This window comes from Dermacentor albipictus, chromosome 6 (genome assembly GCF_038994185.2).
Source record: "Dermacentor albipictus isolate Rhodes 1998 colony chromosome 6, USDA_Dalb.pri_finalv2, whole genome shotgun sequence".
Lineage (NCBI taxonomy): Eukaryota > Metazoa > Arthropoda > Arachnida > Ixodida > Ixodidae > Dermacentor > Dermacentor albipictus.
The window spans coordinates 95,417,540-95,436,016 of record NC_091826.1 but is presented as its reverse complement, the minus strand read 5'-3'; the positions used below and the strand labels follow the sequence as shown (position 1 = coordinate 95,436,016).

The 18,477-nt window shown below is 48.2% G+C and overlaps 1 protein-coding gene across 1 annotated transcript in view; it reads left to right on the top strand.

Moving 5' to 3' along the window:
• LOC139047075 (calcium-activated chloride channel regulator 1-like) overlaps positions 1–18,477 on the top strand; it is a 179,736-nt gene that overhangs the window by 140,163 nt on the left and 21,096 nt on the right. The window contains exons 13-14 of the mRNA XM_070521025.1: positions 551–724; positions 2,019–2,294. Coding sequence (XP_070377126.1) covers positions 551–724; positions 2,019–2,294 — 450 coding nt within the window. The remainder of the gene's footprint in view (positions 1–550; positions 725–2,018; positions 2,295–18,477) is intronic.

Below are 18,477 nucleotides of genomic sequence, written 5' to 3'. Positions count from 1 at the left end.
TTTCGGCAGTGTCACTGTCAGGCGCGCTGATTGGCGCGTTTAGCAAAACGGGATGACGTAATGCTCAACCAGCCAATCAGCTCACGCTTTTTTGCCAAAGCAGCCAATCAGCGAACTCCAATGGTGCAGGCATAGCCAAAGCGACAGTGTCGCCGAAAGTGACTGGTTCAGAATATTACCGAAGTCATCGACCAGCCAGTGACTGACTGAAAGCAGTCGCTTTTCGACCAAAGTGATTATTTCCGGCGATATAATACGCTGCGGGTAGCTTTGCAACGAACTTGATCTTGCGACTTCTGGGACTTACCAGTGGTACTAAACCCTTCTACGTTTTTTTCGAGCATGCGTAATCGTTGCAAACTATTATATATATAGAAAGAAATACTTTGCTACTGATGATTCATTTGCAAGGCCACAAAGCTAGTGGAAGTCTGGAAAAAATTGCTCTGACATGACTTTACCTCATATCGACAAAATTTAAACAAACAATTGATTCAAAGTTATGCCTAACTGATATTGTATTCACGGGCTCTTGGTACTAATTTTACAGATCCTGATATCATGGCACAAGATGGTACGTACAGCGGCTACTTCACCCAATTCACCGGCCAAGGGAGGTACTCTGTTCATGCATACATTTACGGTGACAACAAGACTCGACATGCATACCGTAGGCCCGGATTCCCTCCTGACGCAATTGCTTTGCCTCCGGAAGACAGCCCAGGTGGGCTGATAAAAAAGTCAAATTATGGGGTTTTACGTGCAAAACAACTTTCTGATTATGAGGCACGCCTTAGTGGAGGACTCCAGAAAGTTCGACCGGGGCTTCATTAACGTGCACCTAAATCTATGTACACGGGTGTTTTCACGTTTCGCCCCCACCGAAACGCGGCAGCCGTGTGTTAGCTGACCAACCCTGCATTTCGGTCTATTGCGTATTCTCTCGCATTGCATTTATTTCGCGAAAACTGGTAAAAGGGACATCGATACATTAGGATAAGTGTAAGTGGTGTTCTTTCTGAGAATCCTATTTAAAACATTGAACCTGATCTAAGGAACTTGCTACAGTTTGCGCCCGCTAGAAAAATTCTTCAAGATCGAAACTCCCACGAGCAGCAGAAGAAAATGAGGCAGTGAACCAGCCGTGTTCATACAGACTGGGAAACATAGCGCAAAAAATGACGCAGGGACAAGCAGGAACACAGGACGAGCGCTAACTTTCAGCAATTGATTTATTGCAGCTGCTGAGTATATATACACGCATTGGGACGCCACTGCAATAGACACACTAAAGGGAAGGAGGAAAACAGTCATGTGACCACTATGCCCCAAAATTCAAGCTCTTTCCTTGATAAAAGTACGGACGGCGTGCTAACGCACTAGTCACCTGCTCTGGCTATCTCAGCTGCTTCCATAATTTCCCTCGTAATCTTATTCCTGTGGCGATAGACAACAACAGTTTGTTTTAAGAGCGGAAAGCATGGTGCCTTCGCGTTACATTTTCTACTATGGGCATTCAAAACATTTGCGCATTAGCGGCCAGACAATGACCGCTGACAGCTTCTAAACATTGACGCCTGAGGGCATGGTGGAGACTATCATGTATGACAGACACTGCACAACTCATTCCTACATGCTGGAATGCTCAAAAATAAGCTTCTATATTTACTTGAAATCTACACCATATCTAGCAATAATATGCACAGGTACCTTAACTCTCGGAATGGATTTTTAGTATTTTTCATCTTCTCAACACAAAGCTTGCAATAATGTAGAGAAAACGTTCGAAAACAAGCAAGGTATTCCAAGTAGGAACCCTTCACGCAGGACACGTATACCTGTACATAGCTCCGTCATTTATCGCATTCATTGTCTGCAGGTACTGTACGTTTGTTTAGTGTCACGTACGAGTTGGCCCCAATCGCAAACTTAAATGTTCTCTTCTGTGAAACCATCAGCCTAGATTGCCGTACCTAAACATTGTCGCGGTAGTAATACTTTTTCTATATGGTTTGCAGCACCACCGAACCCTACATGGCAAACGGAAATTAAACGAGCGCCAGACAACTACACGTTCGTGGATACCCTCCTGGGAGAACAGGAGCCCACAGCTCCATTTCAAAGATTCACATTGGGCGCTTACTTCAAGCTCACCAGCAATCTGCAGCAGAAGGACGTTCCTCCTGGTATAATCTGGGACCTTAGAGCTGTGAGTGGGTACGTGGAGATCGACAGGACGCCTGTCGTCTGTCTTACATGGACTTGGCCGGGCGCGCACATGACACAGGGAAAAGGTGCGTATCGTCTGAAGCACACATCTGGAAGTTTAGAATAAGTATCATCAGAACACTCAACAGGCGCATTACGCCTCACAATAGGAGTGAGCCAAAGCTTTTTTCTGGGCGTGATTAGAGCGTGGAACAGTTCATTCTAACAAATCATGATCATCATCAGCCTGGTTACGCCCACTGCAGGGCAAATACATTTCCCATACTTCACCAACTACCCTGATCATGTGCTAATTGTGGCCATGTTGTCCCTGCATACTTCTTAATCTCATCCGCCCACCTAGCTTTCTGCCGCCCCCTTGCTTCGCCTCCCTTCCCTTACAGTCAAGTCGGTAACCCTTAATGAACATCGGCTATCTTCCCCCCTTAACACATGTCCTGCCCATGCCTATTCCTTTTTCTTGACTTGAACAAAGATGTGATTAACTTGCGTATGTTCTCTCATCCAATTTGCTCTTTTTTATCCCTTAACATTACACTCATTATTTTTCTTTTCATAGCTCGTTGCGTCGTCCTCATGTTAAGTAGAACCCTTTTCGTAGGCCTCCAGGTTTGTGCCCCGTAGGTGAGTACTGGTAAGCCACAGTTGTTATACACTTTTCTCTTGAGGGATAATAGCCAACTACTGTTCATTATCTGAGGATGCCTGACAAACGCACACCAGCCCATTCTTTTTCTTCGAACTATTTCAGTCTCATAATCCGTATCCGGGGTCGCTACCTGCCCTAAGTAGATGTATTCCCTTACCAATTCCAGTGCCTCGCTACCTATCGTAGACTGCTGTTCTCTTCGGAGACTGTTAAACATTAGTTTTCTGCAGATAAATTTTTAGGCCCACCCTTCTGCTTTGCCTCTCCAATTCAGTGAACATGCATTTCAAGATGTCCCCTGAGTTACTAAGCAAAGCAATATAATCAGCGAATCGCAAGTTACTAAGGTATTCTCCATTCACCCTCATACCCAATTCTTCCCAATCTAGGTCTCTGAATACCTCCATGCTGTGAATAGCATTGGAGAGATCGTGTCAGCCTGTCTGACGCCTTTCTTTATTGGGATTTTGTTGCGTTCTGTATTGAAGACTACGGCAGCTGTGGAGCCGCTATAGAAATATTTCAGTATTTTTACATACGGCTCGTCTACACCGTGATTCCATAATGCATTCATGACTGCGGAGGTGTCGACCGAATCAAATGCTTTCTTGTAATCAATGAAAGCTATATATAAAGGTTGGTTATATTCCGCACATTTCTCTATCACCTGTTTGATATTGTCAATATGGTCTATTGTTGCATATCTTTTACGAAATCCTGTCTAGTCCTTTGTTTGACAGAAGTCTACGGTGTTCCTGGTCCTATTTTCGATTGCCTTAGTAAATACTTTGCATGCAACGGACATCAAGTTGATCGGTCTACTCTTTTTCAAGTCTTTGGCGATCCCTTTCTTATGGCTTAGGATTATGTTGGCCTTCTTCCAAGATTCTGGTCCGCTCGAGGTCATGAGTTATTGCGTATACAGGGTGGTCACTTCTTCTAGGACAATCTGCCCACCATTCTTCAACAAATCTGCTGTTACATGACCTTCCCCACCTGCCTTCTCTCCTTGCATGCCTCCCAAGGTTTCCTTACTTCTTCCGGCGTTACTTGTGGGATGTCTAATGCTTCTACATTATTCTCTCTTCCATTATCGTCGTGGGTGCCTCTGGTACTGTATAAGTCTCTATAGAACTCCTCAGCCACTTGAGCTATTTCATCTATATTACTAATGATATTGCCGGCTTTGTCTCTTACCGCATACATCTTATTCTTGCCTATTCCTAGAGTCTTCTTCACTGCTTTTAGGCTTTCTCCGTTCCTGTCAGCATGTTCAATTATATCCATATATTACATCATTATGTCAGGTCTCTTACGTTTGTTGATTAACTTGGAAAGTTCTGCCAGTTCTATTTTAGCTGTTGGGTTAGAGGCTTTCTTACATTGGCGTTCCTTATTCAGACTTTTCGTCTCCCGCGCTAGCTTACTGGTATCCTGTCTAACGAAGTTGCACACTCATTAATGATGCCCATAACATTGTCATTCGTTGGACCAACACTAAGGTCCTCTTCTTGAGTTAAAGCCAAATATCTGTTCTGTAGATTGATCCGGAATTCCTCTGTTTTCCCTCTTACCACTAACTCATTGATCGGTTTCTTATGTACCAGTTTCTGCTGTTCCCTCCTCAAGTCTAGGCAAAGTGGAGTTCTTACCATTCTGTGGTCACTGCAGCGCACCTTGCCTAACACGTCAACATCTTTTAAGATGCCAGGGTTAGCGAAGGGTATGAGGTTTATTTGATTTCTAGTCTCGCCATTTGGGCTCCTCCACGTCCACTTTCGGCTATCCCGCTCGCGGAAGCAGGTATTCATTATCCTTATATTATTCCATTCTGCAAACTATACTAATAACTTTTCCCTTGCTATTCCTCCAACCTATGCCAATTTCCCCCACTGACTTGTCTCCAGCCTCTTTCTTGCCTACCCTGGCATTGAAGACGCCCTTCAGTAAAATGAAATTTGTTTTGACTTTATCCAACGCCGGTTCCATGTCTTCATAGAAGCTTTCGACTTCCTGGACATCATGACTGGATGTAGGGGCGTAGGCCTGGACGACCTTCAATTTCTACCTTTTTATCAGTTTCACAAGAAGACCTGCCACCCTCGCATTAATGTTATAGGATTCCTGTATGTTACCAGATATGTAATTATTATTCAGGAATCCGACTCATAGTTCTGGTCTCTCCGCTAAGCCCCGGATGCACAGGACGTGCCCGCTTTTTAGCACTGTATATGCTTCTTTCATTCTCCTAACCCCACTGAGCCCTATTATATCCCATTTACTGCCCGATAATTCCTCAAGTAGCGCTGCTACAATCGCCTCTTTAGATAAAGTTGTAACGTTAAACGTTGTCAGCTCCAGATTCCAATGGCGCCCTGTCAAGACCCAGAGATTCTTAGCACCTTCTGGCGCGTCACATGTCTGACTGCCACCGTGGTCAGTTGCTTCGCAGTTGCAGGAGACTGGGGGCCGGGGTTTGGTTTTCGTATTCATATAGGAGGTTGTGGCCAAGTACTGCACCAGGGTGGCGAATCCTGCTCCGGTGAGGGAGTGCATTTCCGATTCTGGTTCCTGGATCACGCCGCACTCCAGGCCTGTTTATGCAATTTAATCAGTACGCGGATTTTGTTTTATCCGGTGGAAAATTGCGCGGCATCGGGATTCGAACCACTATTCAATTGCATGCGAGGCGGATGCTCTACCTCTACGCCACCGCTGCATTCTTCTAACAAATAGTGCAAGATGACAGGTTGCTGTCTAGAATGCCGAAGTATTTCAGTTGCTAACGAGTCACGTGTGTTATTCTATTTCTCAGTACTATTTGTTATGATTGGTCGAATGTTGGAGCACAGCGAATGTTAAAGACTATAGGAAACGCCGGGAAACATTACTTTCATATGCGGCATCGGCAACGTGCTAATGCTAAGGTTTCTTTTATTTATTTGCCAATGGCAACGTGCCACTGGCAAATAAAACGCTAAAATAATGAAACGCACACGCATAAATTGAGTGCTTTCTTTTATTTTTTCACTACAGTGACTAGTATGCGGCTGTAGCCATCATATGTCTATTTTCTGTACATATGTACTCTCCAGCTTACATGGTTTGTGCACTAGTTAGCAGAGTACCCTGACAAGAGAGAGAGAGAGAGAGACTTTTTATTAGAAAAACAGAGAATTCTGGTGGTGCGCATACAACCGCTGGCATGCTATTCTGTATAGGGATGGGGAATGGGATTAAGAGATTCCAGAGGAGAGAGGGAGAAAAAGAGAATAAAAATAGTTATGGAATGTCTAAATGGACTGCACACTAATATTTACAGGTGGCATGGCGGGTAAATTTAGGCGTTTGTATATGAAATGTTCAATCTTCAAAGCTTTGCTATTAGGCCAATTTCTGACACGTATTTGAACAATAAATCCAAAGCCCGCCGCTTGTTAAAGGGCCAGGCATAGAACCTAAGATGCTGGGTAATTTTAACGGATCGTGCAAAACATGTACATTTGTTGCTCAAAAATTTGTCTCTCGTCGCGGTACTCATGACATTCTAGTAATATGTGCTCTATTGTCTCTAGGTTGCCACAGTTATCATAGTAGGGTTTAGTGGTAATCCCTACGCGGTACAGATAATTGTGCCTGTGTGCCACGTTCAGTCGAAGACGATGGTACAATGTCTCGAAGTGTCGATGAAGTGGTCGCGGAATTTTCGGGCTCATTTCCGGGTCAATGTGACGCACAAAATTATCTTGGTGAAGCGGCAGATTTGAGATGCGGTCTTTTTCTTGATTGGCATATTTTTGCCATGATTGAAGCGTTGGCTTTTGCAAAAAAATATTCTTCAGAAATTGCGGTATGGGAGTCCATTACGGTTGGCTTCTTCCACTTTTTCATTTCCATCTGAGCAGAAACCTGCCCCGTGGCGTCAAAATCGCACTTTATGCGGACGACATCTGCATTTGAAGCGCGGCGCGTTCCCACAGTACTACACAGCAACGTCTCCAGAGAACGCTGGCAAATATATCGGCCTACCTAAATCCAAGGGGTCTGAAATTGTCCCCCTACAACAGCGCTGCTATGGCTTTCACACTTAGGTGTATAGAGAAATACCCACTAGAGTTGGTGGTCGCACCCTTCCCTTACGTCAAGATGCAAAAGTTTCTTGGAGTGACGATCAATAGGACTCCCTTGATCGCCTCAAGTGAAAAAACTGAGAATTCCTCGGCGTCGCATGTAATCTGATTCTTAGCCGGATCACAATCCTGACCTTGATAGCAGAGCAAAGGCTCCTCCAGCTATGGCTCCTCCTGAACCGGGCCTGGCGTCTGCGGCGGGCATCCATGCGTGTATACTCGGTCCAGTTCGAGCTCTGCCGTACTCGTCCGGACCGCTCAGTGCTTCCTACGACGCCTGGATGCGCGGAGGTTGAGCAGGTGGAAGTCCGGAGCGGGGGTACCTGGTTGGGCAGAGCACTGAACGGTGGCAGTCTGAGCACAATCCGCGATGGCGCTCAGGAGGTCACGGCCATCGTCCAGCTGGCTGCGCTGCTTCCGGAACAGCACCAGTCTGTGGCGTAGTATGTTCTTGACCTAGGCCTTCTCCCAGACCCGGTGCTGATACCGATAAGGAAGTCGTGAGACCTCCAAGTGTCCGGAGTTGTGGCCCAGGAATGCGAGCACTGCTCGCTGGCAGTGTGAGGTTCACGGCGTACGCAGGTGGGCTCCCCGGTCTGCAAAATCAGCAGGCCAGCTCGGCTGATGGCGTCTGTAAGACCGTAGCCTCGGCAGGTGCAACCGCGGCTTCCCAAGTCCGTGTGAGGTGTTGAAGTAACCGCACAAGACTGCATGCTCACAGAGGCGAACGGCCAGCTGGACGAGGCTGGAGAGATCCCACGGCTTTCCTTGACGGATGTTGATGCTCGCCACAGCCGTGTCATGGCGGTCAAGGCGTACCGTGACGACGCACGTCTCCAGGGGTCACCCACGATGTCAGAAACAGATAGAACACATGTGCCAGGGTGCTGCAGACGTAGATTACCGTGCGTGGTTTCCCTGGCGTGTGTGCTCAATCTAGGCAGGGTGCCGGAGTGCAACTGCTTGCAAAACAGTTGGTGGCGCCCGAGTAGCCCATGTAGCCAGGGAGCCGTAGGATCTCAGCCGCGGCGTATACCTCATGCAGTACGAGTACGTCAAAGTCGCACTGTAGGAGGTACTCGCATTGTTCTCCGTGCCGCCACCGCAGCGAGTGTACATTAAACTGGAGCACTCTTGGGCGGTGGTGGGGCCTCGATGGTTTGCTCCCTTGCTGATTTTGGGCTGATGGCACGCTCCCGCATGGAGGCAGAAGGCTCGAAATGGGCTATCAGCAGGCAGCATCTCTCCGATTGGCTTCAGTGTCAGCTGCAAGTTCGCGATCAGCTGTTCGCGGCGGTCTGGACAGGCCTGCGGTGATGTGGCTGATGCCTCTGTAGTTGTAGTGGCGGCTTCAGATGGTCCGGCTCGAAGGGTCCCTGGGGCTGCTTTAGCTGGCTAGTCAGGAGGGAGGATCTGCGACTGGCACTTTTGTGAGCGACCGGTTAGGGCCTGTGCATACGAGACCAATGCAGAGGTCTTCGCGTGTTGTGTTTCTTCCCACACAGAGGCCCGGACGACACGAGAGAGGGGAGTAGGGGCGGCCGCTATGATGGGTGCCGCGCTGTATTCTTCCTGCCACCTGGTTTAGGTAGGAATATTTGCAGGGTGATTGCCGCCACAATTGTTGCAGTGGGCGGCATTTGGGCAGCGTTCTTCTTGCTCGTGCAACTTCCCACATTGACGGCAGCCGGTGGGTTTGTCGCAGGTTGCAGCCAAGTGCCCATAGCGGCCACATTGCTGACAGTGCAGTGGACTCGATCTTCCAGACCTCATCCGGAAGCATATTTTGCTTTCCGCGGCTGATTCCACGCTAACGAGAGAAAAAAAAGGGTGAGGAGGACAGCCTAACTCCCGCCGGACGTCCTTGCACGCTATTCCTTCTCGCCACGAGGTCACGTATTGCCTACGCGGCTCTTCCCATTACTGCCGCCAACCCCCTACTAAACAGCTGTCGCGCGCACGTGGTTTGCGGATGTCAGGGCGTGCCGCGCACTGCGGGTTTATTTCGATGGCGCCTTTCAAGCAAGAAGTCGGGATGGCAGCACTATAAATTTTCATTTAGTGAAGTTCACTAGGTTTGAGGATTGGGCGAGTTCGTATAGCATTCTAAAACTGGTTTACAGCGCAGGCTCGGCTTGTTTCTTTCTTTGTGTGTTGTGCTGCACCAGTTCTAGACTGCATTTAGGGTACGAGCGTTTCGCTACTTCTGGCGCTAGATGCGTGCAACTCTTCAAAAGTGCCCTTTACGTTACATGACGTGTGAGTGGTGTATATTCCATTTTGACGATTGCATTACGCCATGCTAATTCACAATTTAGTTGTTTCGCGTATGCGGCTTCTAGTCGTGTTCCTTCGCGCCGCTCCGAGTGCCAACTGTGAATTTGTTGCCGGACGGTGTTCAGAATTTTCACAACTGAGCAACTCAATAACGCTGATGCGTCCTGCGTCGACGTCGTTCCTCGCACACAATCTGACGCCACGATTCGGATGACTCTTACTGTGTTCGCGCCAACGAAGAAAGGACGGCACCGTACCACGTGCGTGAATGGTGCAGTCATTGCGGGTGGCAAGTATGCTCAAGTCCACAACACCGGCGAATGAGGAAACGATGTGTTGTCGAGGTACAGTGTACTGGTATTGCATATAACCGAGGCGCGTTCAGAAACTGGGAGTAACACTGAGAGGAATGTGTTATCCTTTAAGTTTGGGGTTTAATAAATTTAACGCTGTGCGACCATATCTCGGATTCGGGAAGTGACCGCCGAAACGAGCATATCATGCTCGACGGCGTCGCTCACACAGCTCCCGCTTGATTTATCACTCGAGTACTCACACGGCCGCCTTACCGAGCTAAAGTTATGCATTGTGCCATATAGTCGTTTGATTAGGAAGGCGAATTGACGGAAGCGCATATTTGTCCTAAATAATTGTTGTTTTAATTATAGCATTTAAGAATAGTGTGGATATCAGAAGCTGTTCTCCGTCGGTGCACTTCACTCGAGTCGAGGGCGCAATTTCGAGGCGTTTCTCGGCGGAGTGTTCACGAAACGCAACGCTGCCTTGAGTGATGGAAGCCCCGTCGCCTTGACTTGGCTGAGTCGAGGAGAAGCTTGAGCTGAAGGCGTATTTAAGAATACGGGGTTTAGGCTTACAAGACAGCATAGGGAGCCATGATACGTCACGACTCGGAACGGGCGGCCATAGAGATAAGGTCGGCACTTTGCAAGTGCCGATACGACGGCAAGACACTCTTTCTCTGTAGAAGTGTAATGGGACTCGGGTAGCGATAGGGTGCGACTGGCGTAAGCTATGACTCTTTCGCCATTCTCCTACCGCTGGACGATCACTGCACTCAGACCGACGTTACTGGCGTCGGTATGAATTTCCGTTTCGGCTTCCTCGTCGAAATGCCCAAGAACAGGGGGTGGTGTCAGGCGGTGTCGAATCCCAGCGAAAGCCACTTCCGGTTCAGAGCTCCAGTTGAATGACGTGTCCTCTATAGTGAGACGAGTAAGTGGTTCGGCAATTTCAGAGAAATTGCATATGAAGCGCTGGTAGTATGCGCACAGCCCCAGAAACGCCGAACGCTTTTCATGTGGATAGAAGTCGAGAAAGCAGCTACAGCGGAAGTTTTCTCGGGGTGAGGACGGACGCATTCCGCACTCACAACATGTCCAAAGAACTTCAGTTCTTCATGTTCATCAGTTCCTCATAACTGAAGTTATGTTTCGGAGGCTTTAAGGTGAGGTTGGCCGATCGAATTGTCTCAAGCACTTGTCGCAGTCGCTTAATATGTCCGGAGAAGCTGTCTGAATGTACGATCACATCATCCATGTAGACGAGACAGGTTTGCCATTTTAGGTCGGCTAACACAGTGTCCATCATCCGTTGGAAAGTTGCCGGAGCAGAGCACAACCCTAACGGAAGTACTCGGAACTCGTAAAGTCCATTCGGGGTGACAAAGGGTCTTCAATCAATCTAAATCTGCCAGTACCCACTTTCAAGTCAAGGGAGACAAAATACTTGGCTCGCTGTAGCCGGCCGAGAGAGTCATCTATGTGCGGCAACGGATAGACGTCTTTCCTTGTGCCGTTGTTCATTTTTCTGTAATCAAACCATAAGCGGAGATTTCCGTCGTTCTTCTTTACTAGGACAACCGGTGACGGCAACGGATTGTTTAAAGGTTGAATTACGCCATCTTTTTTCATCTCCTTGTTGCTGAATTGCTTCGCGTTCTTTCTACGAAACACAATGCGGCTGCTGGTGAATAGGAAGTGCATCGTCGTAAGTAATTGTCCTGTGCTGCGTGATTGGCGTCTGACCGGCTTTAGACGATCGAGCGAAGCTCTCCTTGAATTCACGAAACATTCCTCGCAGTGCCTCTTTATTGCCCTGCGACAGCTCGTTGTTATGTCGGTACTTGTAACTCTTTCTTCATCGCTGCCGCTTTCCTCACAAGCGAAAGACTCAATGACTTCCTCCAAGGCTTCAGCGTAAGCGATGGCAGTTCCAAGGAAAAGGTGTCGGTGCTCATTTGTGAAGTTGGTGATCAAGACGTCAGCGTGGCCATCCCGTTAGTCAATAATTCCTCGAGCCACGCTTATTCCGAGGGTAAGTAGAAGGGAGACGTTGACCCTGTGAGTTCTCCACCTTCTCAAGTGCCCTCGGATGTTACCAAAATCATTACACTAGCACGAGGTGGTATTGTGATGCTATTGTCGGAAATTCGAAGGGCGACTCTGTGGCGACAGGAGTCTTGTGTCGTCGCTTTCTTTTTGGAGAACGACATACAGCGTCGGCGGAGGTCAATGATGGCGCCATACTCTCGAAGAAAGTCTATTCCAAGTATCACTTCACGGGAGCATTCTCGGAGAAAAAGGGAACTGATCATGAACGTAAAATTTTTAATTTGTACACGATAACTGCACACACCAAGTGGTTTGAAGATATGTCCGCCAGCTGTCAAGGCGTCAAGGTGTCCAGGCGTCACCCAAGGCGTCATACCTTCCTTTCAGCTGCTTCCTAGTTTTCCGGTGATAATCGAGGAGTCAGTGTCAGTATCTATTAAAGCAGTAACATTTCGTCCGTTGATAAGCACAGGCATGTTCACTGAAAAGTTGGCTCGAGCCTGAGACGCCGGTGTCGTCAAGTTTCCGTCGGTCTGAGGTCGCGTCGTTTGGAGGTCTTGCGCACGTCGAGTGTCAGCGCCCTCGACTCGAAGGGTCGCTGACGTTAGTTTTTCAAGCGAGGGCCGGACATCGTCCTAGCGACATCCGACTTCCACCTCTCGGATTGGATGGCATGGTGATGGCGATGTTACTGGTGCCTTGATGACGGTGGCGCGCGCTGTCTTCAAACACCGGTGGCCGTTGTCCGAAACGGGGTCGGGGTGACTTAACAGGAAGCCCCTTTAGGCCAAGACGGCGGTACTGGCACTCTCGGTTTACATGATTCACCTCAACACAGTGGTAACAGAGCGGTCGTATGTCGGGCATGCGTCAAATATCCAATTTACGTAGGGCTGGTCGAGTCACTCTAAAATAAGCAAGCGCCTGCTCTGACTGAAGCATGGCATGTGGTGCGACGGAAGGTAGCGGCACTGGCGCAGGGATAGGGTGCCCGAATGCGTCGGCATAAGTCGCACGCAGGTATTAGCTCACGGTAGGAGGTGTCGCTGGCTACGGGACGGTGCCTCTTAAAGAGTCAGCTTATGTTGTTTGGCATGGTTGAGTCGAAGTCGAGCGCCTGGAGTGATGGAGCGGCCTGAAGCAATTCTTCGGAGCGTAGTACGTCGAGTGCATACTACGCTTCGTCGGGCACGATGCTAGCTATTATGTTGGCTGACGGCTGCTGCACCTGATGCAGCTCGTCGGGGACTGTTGATCGAATAATCTCGCCAAGCGGCTCGACGTCAGTCGAGAGAGCTCCTAGTCCACTGGTAGCAGTGGAAATATTCATTGTTGATCGTACTAGTGGGAGCGCTTGTGCAGGAGCTTCTCAATGGTGACGGCTTTAGTCAGAAACCCTGCAACCGTTTGTGGTGGGTTACGAACGAGTCCACCAAAATGCTGTCCTTTCACGTCTCTCAACAAGTGACGCAGCTTCTTCTCGTCATACATGGTAGGATCAGCTCACCTCAAGAGACGAACCATGCCTTCCGCGTACATAACCACACTCTCATCAGGTTTATGAATGCGAGACTAGAGGGTTCATCTTGCTCACTCCGGACGATCGAAGCTAGCGTAGGTGTCAAAGAGGCTGCGACAGAACTCACGCCATGATGTCAGAACATCTTCGCGATTCTGCAACGACGTGCGATCAATATCCAAAAGGCTGAAGAAGACGTTTCGGAGCTTCGATTCGTCATCCCATTCATGAAACTCCGCTAGGGGCTCGAAGTCCGCCAGCCAGTCTTTCTCGCCTTCAAGAAGGTCACAATGGAAGGAACTTGGCACGTGCGGTTTTCGCAGCGTGTAATGATGCGGTAACGGAGCAGCCATCGCAGGGTTAGTTGTGGTAGTATGGGATGGAGTATCCATATTGCAGACGTTGTCTATGTTCTCGCAGGTAAAGACACAAACTTAAGTGCAAATTCCTGGATTCATGGCGGGCCCGGTGTGCTCTCGTGAGCGCCGGTATCGGTCTAGCGTTCCTGCTGCTGGGAGGGGTCTGTTGCATGGGTCGAGAATACGCAGCACCTCCACCAGAGAAATGTCACGTTGAATTGTCAGGCGACTTCCGAAAGAGGCCGTTAATGTCCGAGTCGCCGAAGGGGCAGCGCAGCACCGAGAAAAGAGCGAGGCGCGAGCCCGTGAGCCAGCCCGTCTCCGTCTTCTTCTCGGAGCAAGGAGCCCAAGCGTGTGCAGCAAGCGCGTTACAATATATAAATATATGCCTAAAGGACAGGCTTAACAGGTCCCGGTCTCGTCTATAGGAAAGATATGCGCGATGTGAACATTTGAACGCAAAAACTTCTGTCGTTACGTTTTTGCCATGGCCAAAATATTTGACAATATATATATATATATATATATATTGTATATATATATATATATATATTGTATATATATATATATATATTGTATATATATATATTATATGAAATAAAGTAATCATAAATTAATGGAAATTAAAGTGGATGAAAAAACAACTGTTACCGATGTTACCGTTGGAAAGAGCATCGCACGCGACATGCGAAGGTTGTGGGTTCGGTTCCCACCTGCGGCAAGTTGTTTTTTCATCCACTTTATTTCCATTAATTTATGACTACTTTATTTCATTCATTAAGCACATGCAATTTCCCCTATGTTGTACTTGGTGTCAGTGTTTCTTGGCTTCTAATTATATGACTACATATATATATATATATATATATATATATATATATATATATATATATATATATATATATATATATATATACATAGATATATAGTATAAGCAGTCGTATACTTAGGCGAACCTCTGCCCAAGAAAACAGGCTCCACTTAAAACATAACGACAGCGGCAACAGCGTGTGTATAAGCGAATGTTACGTACAGCAAGACGACATCCAAGGTCTTGTGTACCACGTCGACGTGCATTGCTAACATGCCGGCGAGGGCGTTTTGGACACGCTCCGTACAACCGTTCGTCTGCGTGTGGTCTTCCTGTGGTTCACCTGGCTTTATCGCAGAATGGGTTGGGTGAGCTCGGCTGTAAAGGCCGTTACTTTGTCGGTGATCTTCACATCTGGGACTCGATGTCATAGCAGGATGTTCTCGACGAAGAATTTCACCACTTCTGCTGCACTATCATTCGGCAGAGCTTTTGTTTCAGCGATGCTGGTGAGGTAGTCCGTCACCGCGGAGGTCAATTTTTTCCGGATGTTACCGTTGGAAAGAGACCCAGCAAATCCATCCCGATCTGCAGAAATTGTCGGTAGAGAGGCTCGGTCGGCTTCAGTAATCATACTGGCGTTGTTGGCGGTGTCTTTCGTCGCTGACACTCTCGGCATTTCGACTAAATGGGCGACGTCGGCGGTCAGGCCCAGCCAATAATGCATTTTCGGTATCCTCGATAGCGTCCGAAAGTATCCGAGGTGCCCAGTGGTCGGATAAGTGATGCAGGGCGTGCTGTATTTCTGGGCGCAGCCTGTCACGATTGGGAGTTCAATCCCATCGCTCGAGATCCGTTGCCAAGATTGGAGTCCGGCATGAATTCGAAGGTAGCTGGCCCATGCCGTCGTCCAACTTATCCACGCTGAGGACGTTGATGAAGGGAAGAACTGCTTCTCATCGAGAACGAGGAATATGGGTTTATTTAAAGTATTTAAATCAGTCTAACATGACTGCTTGAGAAAAAGAGTGTCAGTCCAACATGACTGCACGAGAGAACTGTATCAGTCTAACATGACTGCTCAAGAGAAGTGTATCGAGCATCTGCACAACAGCGCTTTTTATACACTCGGTCCGCCGGCGATACAAGGCGGCTAATGATCGTTTACTCATCGTCAACTTGCCGCCGCCCCGCAGAACAGTTTACGTACACAAAGGCACACACATTCCGATGCCCGACACCGGCGTCGCAGGGGTGACGTTCCGGGAAGCATCGGAGCCAATGGTGGGTAGCTCGCTGTCTTGCGTCCCGATCGGGGCATGGTAAGCAACAAAAAACGGCTTTCCCGCGGCAGCTTGCTCATGCGTAGCAGATCAGGTCCGCGCTGGAGAGCTCCGGCACCATAGTTCGCCCACCGAACTCGTTTCGTCACGACGGCGATGGGGCTGGTGGATGGAGGCGGTTTTCAGCACAAAGCCCGGTTCTTCGAGCGCCTCCTAGCTCCAGCGACGGAAAGTGGGGGATGCGCGTGTTGTCCCCCAGTCGTATGGTATGATATGGTATGAAGAACTTTATTTGGTCCTGAAGGTCAACCATAGGTTAATGCGGGCCACTCCCACGTTGGGACTGTCAGGCCGAGCCCTTCAGCCACATCGCGGGCCTTCTGGACTGCCCGTAATTGGTCAGAGAGTGATTCGCTGTGCAGCATTTGCCGCCACCATTCTTCTTCCTTGTCACAGTCTGTGAAGACCGCGGGGCACTGCCAAAGCATGTGGTCAAGAGTAATGATGCCATTGCACTTATTACAGTTGATTTGAATTTCCCTCTCAGGATAGATCCTGTTAATAAAATCTGGACTTGGGTATGTTCTTGTCTGTAGCAAACGTAATGTGACAGCTTGGGCTCTGCAAAGCTTACCGTGTGGGAATGGGTACTCCCTTCTGCTTAAATAATAATGCTTCGTGATTTCGTTGTATGTTAATAATCGATCCCTGTGTTCCCCGGGTGAAGTGTAAGTTGCTCGGTCTTGAAGAGCACGGCTAGAAAGTCCTCGTGCTGCTTCATTTGCCACCTCATTGAGGTTTCTCCGAGCTCCGTCCACAACCCCCAGATGTGCAGGAAACCAGCGGATTTCAATCCTCTCACTGTTGACCTTCTCTAGAAATTTTGTTGCTATCCGTGTCACATATCCGTTGGTAAAGTTGCGTATGGCTGTTCTAGAGTCGCTGTAAATATGTGTCCACCCATTAGCCCGAATGGCTAAGGCGATTGCTACTTGTTCTGCTACTGTTGGGTCCTTGGTATAGACGGTGATGGCATCCCGTATGTTACCTTGAGTGTCTACAACAACGGAGGTATACGCATCCTTATTTTTAACCCAGGCAGCGTCAACGAACACCGCCTGCTGCTTATTTTGATCTATGTCTTGAAGGAGTGCCTTCGCCCTTGCCTTCCGTCTCTCAAGGTTATGTGTCGCGTGCATGTTCCTAGGGAACGGGGTCGTTTTTATTGTTTCTCGTAGTCCCGCTTGCAATTGTGTTAATAATTCTCCTTCGTTGGTGGGATTGTTAATTTCTACGCCAATTTCTTCAAGTAGCGCCCTCCCAGGTCGTGTCCCCATTAGTCTCTCCTGGTGGGCCACCTGCTGAACCTCAGCTATCTCTTCTAGTGTGTTATGCAGCCCTAGGCGCAATAAGCTATCGTTAGCCGTGCTGATGGGAAGTCCTAGTGCAGTCTTTATAAGTCGTCTGATTAAAGCGTTTAGCTTGTTCTTATCAGCCTGTGTCCATTGTAGCATGCCAGCCACGTACGAGAAGTGGCAAAAGGCGAATGCATGTACCAATCTTATGGCACTGTGTTCTCCTAGCCCCTTATGCTTGTTGGTAACTCTACGAAGAAGCCTAATGACTTCTTCTGACTTGTTAGAGATGTGTTGTATCATCCTGCAATTAGATCCATTCGCTTGCAGGAGAAGGCCTAGAACTCTAATAGTCTCCACCTGCCTGATTGGTTCTCCATTCTTGGCATATATTTCAATGCGGGGTTCTTCCTCTGGGATATATCCGTTCGGTTTGCGCCCACGCTTACTGCTCCGTAGTACCAATAGTTCTGATTTCTTAGCAGAGCAGTTCAGTCCCATACACTCAAGTGTTGTTTCTACCACATAAATGCTTTCCTGTAGTTTGGTCTCTGTTTGTCCGATGGTACCTTCGGCACTCCAGATTGTTACATCATCTGCATATATAGCAAAGTGGATACCCTCAATCTGCGCGAGACCTCGAGCCACTTTTGACATTGCCAAATTAAATAACATGGGAGATAGGACGGACCCTTGTGGTGTCCCACGATTCCCAAGTTCCAGAGTTGTCGATTGGAGTTCGCCTAACCTGAGACAAGCAGAACGGCCACCGAGAAAGGCTTTAACTATATTGTGCAATAGTTTACCCAATCCCATCTCCGAGAGGATGTCCAATATGGCCCTGTGCTTGATGCGATCAAAGGCCTTTTCTACATCGAGGCCTAGAAGAGCTCTAGTATGCAGCGGGCTAGCAAGAATAAGATGATGTTTGATTAAAAGCATTGCATCTTGAGTCGAAAGTCCAGGACGGAAACCGATCAGGTTATGCGGAAGAAGATTTCTGTTTTCTACATACTTAGTAAGTCTATTGAGTATGACATGCTCCATGGTTTTGCCCAGACATGATGTTAACGATATGGGTCTTAGGTTATCTAGATTTAGTTGCTTGCCTGGTTTGGGAATAAGAATTGTGTTAGCAATTCTCCATTCCTTTGGATAATCACCATTTTTCCAGGGTTCGTTGAAATACTCTGTTAAATATGTTATAGATTCATCGTCCAAATTTTTCAACAGCCTATTGGAAATGCCATCTGGACCGGCAGCAGATCTACTGTTGAGGTCGTACAGGGCTGCGCGAACTTCGCTTTCTGTGAAGTCTTGATCCATAGGCTTACAGTCTTCCCCTGTATATTCAGTCGTAATTGGGTGGCAATTTTTGCCTTGCAGCTCGCCATTCTTAACAGCGCCTCCATGGGCCGAAAAGTCTCGACTGTCTAGCGCTGACAACTGCTGGGCAGCAAGGGAACAGCTGGTGGTCAGGGGGCGGGGGGGGATTGATGTCTTGGCTCACAGCG